Consider the following 10,859-nt stretch of genomic DNA (forward strand, 5'->3'; position numbering starts at 1 on the left):
AAGTTTTAGTATGAAAACTGTGCAGTCTTTTATGCATGAGGCCCCAGAACGGGATCTCCACCACAACCTGGCAGTAATAATGTGGCAAAAACAGGAATTTAAAGAACATATTTCATTAAAATGACAATAATTTCCATCTTTTTACCATGTCTCAGTAAGAAATAAAAAATCCAAAATCGCTATGGTTTAAAAAGTTTATTTAAAGTTAAGGACTTACCATGATGAGAACTGGAGCTTTTACTGGGTGCACTAGTGTGTCATTTCAGTGATTAGTCAGAGGAAGATGTTAGCATGTTAGTATGAACACATACAGATTGTGGGCAATGCCAACATGAAGGTTGTAGAAGCTGCTGGCCTTCTGACTGATGTGTTTAACGTGTGAGGAGAGAGGTGTGGAGAACCAGGATATCATCTGAACATGTGTAGCCATAAGAAAACCACTAATCGATGACGATAGTGGAGAAAAAGGCTTCAATTTGCAAGGAATCATAAAGATTGAAGGAAAATCATGTGGTCTGAGTTCAGATTGACCCTCTTCTAGAATCATTGGTACATCAGGGTAAGAAGAGAGGCAGATGAAGTGATGATCCATCATTCCTAGTGTCTACTGTAGCAGCCTGTGAAGGCAGCACTGGGCTCTGGAGTCACTGCACTTGGTCAGGTTCAGCTTCAGCAACATTGTGAGGTTGGCTGACTACCTGGAGATCAGGAATGCCCAGGTTGTTCCATCAGTGGCTTTTCTTTTCCCTGATGTCATGAGCATGTTCCAGGAAGGCAGTGGTTCAAGGAGCAGGACACATCAGAGTTCACACCTCAACTCAGTGAGAATCTCTGGGATGTGCTGGAGAAGGCTTTATATTGTGGTCAGATTGTCCCATCACCAATATAAGACCATGGTGAAAGATGAATACAACACTAGATGGAAATAAATCTTGTGATGTTGCAGAAACTTATCAGAACAATACCACAGCGAATGTTGTCCCAAAAAATATAATTGTCAACTTTTGAGGGGGGGGGTTTGGACAAGGTGGGGGTTATTTGTGTTGTAGTGATTCTAAATTTGTCACTTATTGAGTATTTTATATGAACACATCTTGGCTGTAAAATGTGGTATTGTTGTTTTTTATATCCATCCTGATCCAGCTGCATGTTGTGTTCCAGGCTGCTGTATTTATGAAAAGCCCAGACAGTTTGGAGAATCGTCCTCTGAAAGTGAGGGAGATGATGACGACGAAGGCTGTGGAAGTGCTAACTGCATCCTGGGCCACGGCAGGAAAGGACATGGACAGAGGCCTGATGAAGGAACCAGAGCACCTCCAAGCTCTGGAGGGACACACAACCATTAACGTGCAACACAAAGTGTGTTTGGGAGGGTTCCATCTTACAAACTGCTCTGTTGTTTAAGTTTAGTTTCCTCACAGAGCTACAGACAAACCTGAAGTCAGAAAGTTCCAGCTGCTGGAGCACAGCTGCAACCTCTTTACTGCTGCTCTGCTCAAAAGCAGAGAGCATCATGAGTAGCGCGTTACTATTAAATCATCTTTCCCTCAGCAGCTCAGTAGTTTGAGATGAGCTACTCATAAAATGAGCAGCTCATTTTATGAGTAGCTCAGAGTAATTAAATGTTTGATAATGGATTGTTTGTGTTTCTGCATGATTTCACTCTCTAAGACAAGATTCCTGAGACTTGCTCAGTTTAAACCAGTGTCAGCAGGAACAAAAGGCACACATCCAAAACTGTGGCTGCTGCATTTTCATTGCATGAATATACTGATAGAATGTTTTTTCTCTTTTCATTCCTTGTTAGATTCTCAATCCACTGCTTTTAAACATACATTAGCCTCAAATGTTGTTGGCTGTGTGGATATAAATTGAGATAATGAGATGAAAACTTGTTATTCTGGCAAACTTTTATGTAAAGCAGTTGTTCTGACTGTAATATGTTAGAAAACAGAGAACGTTCAATTGCTGTTCAGCACATTAATGCATGCAGTAATTTACTTTTAACTGATTAAACTGTTATAAAACCACAGTTGTGTGCAAAAATGTTTTTTTTTCAGAGATTTAGCAATTTTTAACACTTCTGGAAAGTTATAAGATAAGATCCATGCAGATCTAGAAACTCACTTTGTCATTTCAGCAAAATATTGAGCCATGCTGCATATCTCCAGCAGCTCAACGGACTTTCTGACTGTAAGGTGTCTGAAACAAACCATGGTGTGAGATGGATGGGCTGCAGGTCCCATTATACACTACTGACGGCATTGTAATTCTATTTATTTGCTGGTCTCAGTTTATGCTGTTTTTTTCTTGGGTTAATACATGCAGTCCATTATATTTTGATATGGATTTGCTTTACTATCTTTCCGCAAGTACGGGAAATTGAACAGACTGGACATACACAGACCTATAATATCGTGAGCAGTATTTACCGTTTCTCTCACTGAAAGCAATGACAGCTTCTGTTGTCTCCACCTAACATAAAAGCATACTAAACATAATTAAAAGTCAGTTTTTAATAATTTATTTTTGGGTTTGTTTTAGAAAGAACTTTATATTTACCTACACATGCAGTTATTTTATATCTTCAGTTCATTTAAGTTCATAAGATGACAATGAGCAAAGTTGGTTTGCTTTCTTGCCCCTGGTCAAAACCATCTGTAGTGCTCTCCAAACAAGGCATGATCTAGTTGAACAATATTTACTTGATTCATTTCTTATTAAAATAATATTTTTGGACATTTGTCATAGCAGCAAGACCTGAGGGAAAAATGCATTCTGACTCAGATAAAGGTTGCTTTTTATTCCCATCCAACAACTGCATTGAAAAAACACACTTTCATTGGCATCAAGCAACTCATTGCAAGTTTAAATTTTGAACTGCAACTGAAGAACTTTCAGAAAATCAAAATAATGTTGGTAAGTTGGACTTAATCAGACCGGAACACTGGTCTTCCCATAACTGATGACAATCTATTTTTTTAGTTTTGCAATAATAAATAAAATTGTTTTTGGGAGAGAAAAATGTTAGAAAATATCATTTTCTTTTTGTATGTAAGCATATATTCCTGTGATTAAAAGCTACTGTTAATTCAGTTTTACCTACTGCCATATAACCTCTGCTTACAGAGCTACCAAATGCACACATCAGTTTTTATGTTTGTGTTTTATTTTTTATGTAAATCAGTTTTTATTAAACATGGCATAAGCTTTGTATTTGTGAAATTCTGAATTGTGATATGCATCAAACCAGAAATATCCAGGGAGTTTCTGAGCAGTTTTCATTTTTTCAACCCTAGTGCTTAATGTATGTCTTGATTTCAATTCTCAACTAGTGGTCATTATATTTCTAATAAAGTTCAAAAGGAATTTAGTTTGAGCTCCAGTGCTCATGTTAGTTTCTGTTGGGTGCAGGACGATTAATTGAATACTTATTTTTTTAGTCCAACTGCTTCTTAGGGACATGCAGTTGAGGCCTTTAGTTGTGATTTTGGCTCAATTTCATCAGATGCAGATGAATGGAATCACTGAGACGAGCAGCTGATTGCTTTTGCTTACATTCTAATAACCATTCTTTGTAAGTTTTAGTTTGTTGATAATAGTTTACTAAACTTAGTGGCTCATCTCTTTCAAATATAAAAATGTTTTAAACTAGCATGAAGAAGGAAGGTCAAACCTAATTTAAATAATGAAAAATTCTAACTGTAAGGTCTGTCAGTAAATAATCATTAAATTCATGTTGAATTTGGATTAAATCTGAGGAAAACTCATTGTGTCCACCAGTTTAACAGGATTTTAATTGAGCAGCGATTTGGAGGGGGAGTTTGGATGTTTACAAGTAATATAAAGAATGTGTGACCAGGAAGTATCTGTCATGTTTGTTTCACTTCTAAAATGACAAACTTGTAGGCTGCCATCAGAGTATTTCTCTACCACCAACAAGCAGTAGAGAAATACTCTGCACCTCTACACTCTATATGATGATAACACGAGATTGTGTTTTTAGTGCTGTGCTTTACAGATTTTCTGAGTTTTATTACTGTGACTTGAATAAACAAAGATCCTTCAATGAACTAGTGGAACTCTAGAACAGATTTCTGCATTCAGAACAGAAGGAAAGGTCTGACTGCTTCTTTGTTTCTCTGCTTTGACAAATGTCACAGCAGAGAATGACTGTCATTATCATTTTCCTCTTTGCACAGTTTGATATGTGAGGCTATGTCGGCTCATTTATATCACTTTCTGTACCATCTCTACAAACTGACTTCAGTACATACATCATTCTTGTACTGGTAACTCACCTTCCTGTATATCTTGTTAGTATAAAGAAGGAGATATAATGTGAAATCAAGTTTTGAGCTGTGATTAAAGTTACAACATATGTATCAACATGTTCCCTCTGGTATCATGACATAAGTAAAAGATCATTTTCAACTTATCCCAAAATGGTGTGAATCATGATGAACCATAATAAAATTGTTTCAGTCCTCTGACTTCTAGTATCAATGTTATAAAGCTTCTGCATAAGATAAAAATACAGCAGATAAAACTCTTTATAGAGGCACTTGCTTATTAAAACTAAAATAATCTCACAATCAATATGGCTTATGTGTTTACATTTTATCACGTTTATTCTTGGTTTAATACAAGTTCATTCCTGGATTGAAATAGTTCCATAGCATATACAGAAGTATTCACCTTTTCACTTACATTCAGCATAATTTCTGTTCGGTTTACAACATCATTGTACTATGAAAAGGAATTGGGAAGATCTTCTCACCTACACCTACATTCCATAAACCACCAGTTTTATGGAGGGATGCTCCAGTAGGCTTGCATTTTATCAACATGTTCATGCTATAAATGAACTACCTAATGTTCTGTACCATTTTGAGGCATTCCTGTTGTCAGCATTACAACATACAGTGAATACAAAGGGTCAACACACCTCTGTTCAAATGCCAGCTTTTCATGATGTAAAAAAATTACTGCAACTCAAATAATTTCACATTTTTCCACCTTTAATGTGGAAAAAGTACAAAGAAATAGATAAACAAACTGGAATCTTTCAAGGGGAAAACATAACATAAAAAAATAACCTGGTTGCATAAATACAGGCCCTGGTCATAAAATTAGAATATCAGAAAAAAGGTTGATTTATGTCAGTAATGCCATTCAAGAAGTGAAACTTCCATGTAATATTTATTCATTACACACTGACTGATATATTTCAAATGGTTTTTTTAATGATGATGATTAGAACTGACAACAAATGAAAACTCTTAATACAGCACCTTAGAAAATTAGAATATTTTGAAAAGGGGCATTATTGAAGGTACCTGGTCCCACATACCTAATTAGTTCAAAACACACGTAAATGCCTTTAAATGGCCTCAGTCTAGTTTTTTAGGTTATTGTGGGAATGACTGCTGATTTGACAGTTGTCCAAAAGACCTTGTGCCATTGACACCTGGCACAAAAGAGTGCAAGTCACAAAAGCTCATGGCTGGCTGTTCACAGAGCTCTGTGTGCAAGCACATTCATAGAGAGGTGAAGAGAAGGAAAAGATGTAGTCGGGGAAAATAACATGGACAAGTAATCTGGATATGACCGCATCCTGGAGAGGATTGTGAAACAAAACCCATTTGAAAATGTGGGGAAGATTCACAAAGAGTGGACTGCAGCTGGAGTCGGTCCTTCAAGAACCACAAGACATGGGTTTCAGCTGTCACATTCCTTTTGTCAAGCCACTCTTAAACAACAGACTGGACTACTGCTGAATGATTCAAAGTTACGTTCTCTGATTGAAGTCAATTTTGTATTTCATTTGAAAATCAAGGTTCCCGAGTCTGGAGGAAGAGAGGAGAGGCACCGAATCCACGTTGCTTGAGGGCCAGTTAGTTTCCAGTCTGATGGTTTAGGGTGCCATGTCATCTGCTTGTGTTGGTCATGTGTTTTCTGAGGTCCAAGGTCAATTCAGCCATCTACCAGGAAGTTTTAGAACACTTCATGCTTCCTGCTGCTGACCAACTTTATGAAGATGCAGATTTAGTTTTCCAACAGAATTTGGCACGTACGTACAGTGCCAACGTTACCAGTACCTTGTTTAACAACCATGGCATCCCTGTTCTTAATTGGCCAGCAAACTCACCTGACCAAACCACATGGAAAATCTCTGAGGTATTGTGGAGAGGAAGTTTTTTTTTTCTGCAGTATGTAATTTTAAAAGCTATGAATTTGCTTTTTAAAAAAATGGTCTGAAATATATATTTTTTACACTTTGTGTATAATTTCAATAACAGATAATCAGAAACCAGAAAAGAAGGAAATCTAAAGAAAGATTGACTTTAATTACAAAGTATTCACATCTTTCATATGCAGATATTACAGAACAGCATAAAGCACATATTGTACTTCTATAAGGTCCATCAGGTAACTTCACAGTCCAGCCTATAGTGAGGCCCTCCCTATAGTGATCCACACTTGCAAGGTGCGATGGTGCTGTAAAAAAGTTCCACAACCACAAGCAAACATAAGAAAAAAAGGTTAGCATCGATAGACTCTTGGATGTTGTCTGTCCTAAAAGTATTGAAATAGTTGGGAGAAATTTAGGTGGAGAAAAGGCTACAATAAGCTCACCTGTGAGACAAATTTAAAGATTTACTTTAAATTTGCCTTCCAGTTTTACACAGGAACACTTACATTCACCTTTGGAATATTTATAGAACATGAAAAATACACTTTCTATAAGCAAGCCTTTTTGTGATTAAAAAAAAAGTCCAATAGAAATTCAAGGTACAGTGTATAACTAATAGTTTGCTACCATACATTACAATAATTTAATCCAATTACTTTTGTGCTCAGGAAAATACTGAACACTAGTTTTTATTACCAACTTTATTGTGTATTATTGGCCCTGAAAACAATGACATATAAGTAATTTTCACTGGACAGGCTTCAATGTCTTGCAAGCATCAACATAGTTCCAAATAATTCCATATCTTCAGACAAAAAAAGTAAAAGTGATGAGAGTAGAATCATGCAACAAAACCATATTATTTTATTAATTTCCATTTTGGTGCCTTTGAGTCAACATGAAGAATCAACAATACTTTAGTGTGCTGCTTGTTAGTTAAATAATTCTGAAAAAGACAAATGCATTACATTCAATAAAAACTGGTTTTGAGAGAACATGTGAAAATGAAACATTTAAGAACCAATACTTTAATATATTCAAAAATTAAGTTCAAGGCACCCTTTATAATGTTGAGAAGGCAGAATTTATTTCAGGTAAAGCCAGTTTCTCTGTAGCTTAGAAAACAATGTACCAATCATTTATCCCCACATTATCTATATTGTTATTATAATCCAAATATGTAATCAATGGAAAGTAAAAGACATATTTAGATTATATGAACAGTATGTTTTGGAATGTGTGTACTGGATGCTCCAAATGCCTCGTAGGTTTTCAATTCCTGAATTAAAGTCTGATATTCACAACAGCAAAGGTACCTTAACACGAAACCGCAGTCCAACAAAATACATCACAAGAAAAAAATCTAGATTGAAGTGTGTGGTGTTAAAGTTCCAATACCAAAGTGTGATAATAGGAAAAAATAAGATGTTCAAGACTAAGGCTCAACTGAATTGTTCCTCTTCTGTTAAACAGACTTTTAAAGCTGCAGTATGTAACTTTCATTTTAAAAAAAAAAACGTTTTGCTTGTTAAAATGGAAAAAAGAAAAGTTGTACATGTCTTGACAGTACGAGACAGATAACCTGTGAAAGAACTGATCCCCCCACCTCCTTCCTGTACTATTTGCATATGAAGAAATGCACTGCTTTCATTAAAAAACAAAGAGGAGTCTCTTAGCACTGTCAACCATGCTTGTGTATGCGCAACTCAATGTGCATACACAAGCACACTGTGTATGCACAATGTGTAAACAACTTAGCATTAAAGAAAAACTGTCTATCTGCTGGCATTGGTGGCCATGCTAACAAGCCTTGGCAGGCTGTGCTCTTGAGTAGAAGATGTAGCAGAGAGTATTGCATACACATGTGTGATTGACAGCACAGAGACCCTCCTCCAGGCTCTGATTGCTTGTTTCTGACAGAGTGGTTTTGGAAACACTGGAGAAGGCAGAGGAGCTTGATATTTTCAGATTGTCCGTCTCATACATACCGTCACCATGTCATGACAATTTCAACAAATATATGACATTTTTCATGAAAGTTACATACCTTAGATGCACCATTATATTTTTCAGTACTACAACTTGTAGTGAGACTAAATATGCAGTTAGTACTTCCCAAATTCACCTTCAGTAGATCCTCTGCTTAGCAGTACTAAAATGTCTTAATTGTATGTCACTTGGGAGGGAAAGCAAGATTAATAAGAGACAAGGTGATGATTTAAATTTGGAGTGTATGTTGTGCGTCTTATGAATTTTTCCTGTTAATTTGTTTCAATTTCAAATCTTACAGCTGGTTCATCACAGTGGCTCTTAACAGTCTACAAACCTGTTACATCAGCAGGGTTTTGTGATGTAGAGTGAGACGATGATAAATCATTTCAAACATTCTCCATCTTTAGCTTAAGCCATAATTTGCAGAGGGGACAAAGGATTTAACGGTGCAAAGAAAAAGATGGAACAAACAACTTCTGCAACTGGGTTATTGCACCTTTCATACTTTTCCTTTTAACACATTTGTTTATTGTCCACTGGAACTGTGCAGAACATTTTATGTGTTACAATATTTAAATGATTTACCATGATCATATTTTTCACATCACAATAATGGGTATTTTAATCAGAGGAAGTAGACTTTTGAGAGCCACTGAATACAATGAGAAAAGTAATAGACAACAAATTAAATGTAAATACCAGTACAGCCACCAAGTCCTGGCTACTTGACATACAGTAACGTTCTCCTCAACACTCATATATACCCAGCATTCTCAGCATTTACAGTTGTACAATAAACATTCACGGTGATGACTAGATGTTTGCAGAATACAGACTCTATTTAAGGCAAAACAAAGAGAAACAACTTCTCCAAACTAAATCAGAGTGAACTATGATTATAACTAATGAATTTAGTGGTATACACAATCTGTCAGTGTCTGTGGAGTCAAACATTTGGAGAAAGGCTGAAGCAGCTGAATTCCTTTATCATCTGTGGAAAAGACAAATTTCATGGATGAAAACACAATTAGTCTGCAGCAGAGTCCAGAAGAGTTCAAGAAAGGTATAAAGGTNCAACACAGAATCATGATGTAGATCGTCATACACTTTGTTATTAACAGTTGTATGGCATCCTGACTTAGGGGTAAAGTGAGTTTTACACGGGCGTGTGTTGTAGTTGACTCCAGCTGCAGCCAGACCCTGCTTTAAATAAACTTTGAAACCATGACAACACATGTATATCTATATAGTTATCATTGAAAACAATTTAATGACTTATTTTCGTCATAACTTGCTGCGTATGGTGAACTGACAACTCCTCTGGCGGTCGGACTTCTTATTGCGCATGCGCAGGCATGGTACTCACTGCATGTATGCTATTCTGACAGCGTATGGCTATCTGATAGAACAACGGCTCTCAGCGACACTCCAGTCCTATCTAATAAGTAAAGAGACGAGCAGATGAATCGTACTGTTCCTGAATGTCACATCACTATATTGCAGACTTTTGGACACAACGCCGTTGTCCCATATATGCGACAAGTCAGTCAATATCTCCGCACAATAATTCAGCGCAGTGAGTGACAACTTTTTTTCATCACAATGCTAATGTGTGTCTATACAGCTAGCTTTGCTAACATCACGTCAACGGATCTTACCTTCTTTGGGCTACTTTTCTAAGTGACGAAAAAAGTTAGACGTCGTCTCCACCGTTTGTGAAAGCGAAGCGCTGCTGAGTTAGCTGTGGCCATCGGATTTCTTATGATTTATGCAGCGATATTCCATTACTGACGATTAGACAAACATTTTCTGCCGCTGAGAGAAAACCACTGCGCATGTCTCAGAGTGCCGCGTGCGAGTGAAAGGTGGGAAGGGGAGGGGGAGAAGGGAGTAACAGAAACACGTAGTTGCTTGGATTTTAATCGGTGCGTTTTGCATCCGCTGAAAACAAAGATGTTAACAAATAAACTGGACAGTGTGCTGCACGTTTAGTGGTATTTTCACAGTTGCGGTCTCGACCGGTCTTGAAATAAAATGCCGAGTCCTCAGCGCCCGAGACCAAGACAAGACCGAGACCAAATGCGGTCGAGTCCGAGACAAGACCAAGACCATCAAAAAATGGTCTTAAGACCGGTCTTGAGACCAAGACCAATTTCGAGTACCACAACACTGACACTTTGACACAATAAAAAGTAGTCTTTGTCTAGCTAACAGTGTAAATTTATTCTTCCCACAAAATAACTCTATATAAAGCCATTAATGTCTAAACTACTGGCAATAAAAGTGAGTACACCCCTTAGTGAAAGTTCCTTAAGTGTCAACATTTTGTGTGACCACCATTATTTACCAAAACTGCCTTAACTCCTCTGGGTATGGAGTTCACCAGTTCATCCAATGCTTTTCCACTCCTCCATGACGACATCACAGAACTGGTGGATATATGTATGTATATCGATGTGTATCGATGGGAGTATGTTCCTCATGTCTATACGTCACCAGTAAAATGGTTAAAAACATTTAATATATAAACTGATTTTACATAATCTAGCTTATTTATATAATGTACAGTTTTTTGGTAGAGCGAGCGTATGTTGTGTAGGCATCCACCTGAGAAATGTAGTGTGTGTGCTCCTTCACCTTCACGTACCTTCCTTCGGGGGCTGGGGTGTGC

At 37.1% G+C, this 10,859-nt stretch overlaps 1 protein-coding gene and 1 long non-coding RNA gene across 3 annotated transcripts in view; one reads left to right on the forward strand and one right to left on the reverse strand.

Annotated features, from left to right (window-relative positions):
- The window catches only part of ppp1r11 (protein phosphatase 1, regulatory (inhibitor) subunit 11), a 25,338-nt gene extending 20,949 nt beyond the window's left edge, over window positions 1-4,389 (forward strand). For both annotated transcript variants that reach the window (XM_007543981.2, XM_007543980.2), the window contains exon 3: window positions 1,162-4,389. In XM_007543981.2, the coding sequence (XP_007544043.1) occupies window positions 1,162-1,346 (185 nt within the window). In that variant the 3' untranslated portion in view covers window positions 1,347-4,389. The remainder of the gene's footprint in view (window positions 1-1,161) is intronic.
- Window positions 1-10,853, reverse strand: part of LOC107835055 (uncharacterized) — a 19,905-nt gene extending 9,052 nt beyond the window's left edge. The window contains exons 1-2 of the long non-coding RNA XR_001660884.1: window positions 10,359-10,853; window positions 5,056-5,058 (exon numbers count right to left, since the gene is read on the reverse strand). This is a non-coding gene — a long non-coding RNA (uncharacterized LOC107835055). The remainder of the gene's footprint in view (window positions 1-5,055; window positions 5,059-10,358) is intronic.
- Between the last annotated feature and the right edge of the window lie 6 nt (window positions 10,854-10,859).

Source organism: Poecilia formosa, unplaced genomic scaffold (assembly GCF_000485575.1).
Source record: "Poecilia formosa unplaced genomic scaffold, Poecilia_formosa-5.1.2 Scaffold958, whole genome shotgun sequence".
Lineage (NCBI taxonomy): Eukaryota > Metazoa > Chordata > Actinopteri > Cyprinodontiformes > Poeciliidae > Poecilia > Poecilia formosa.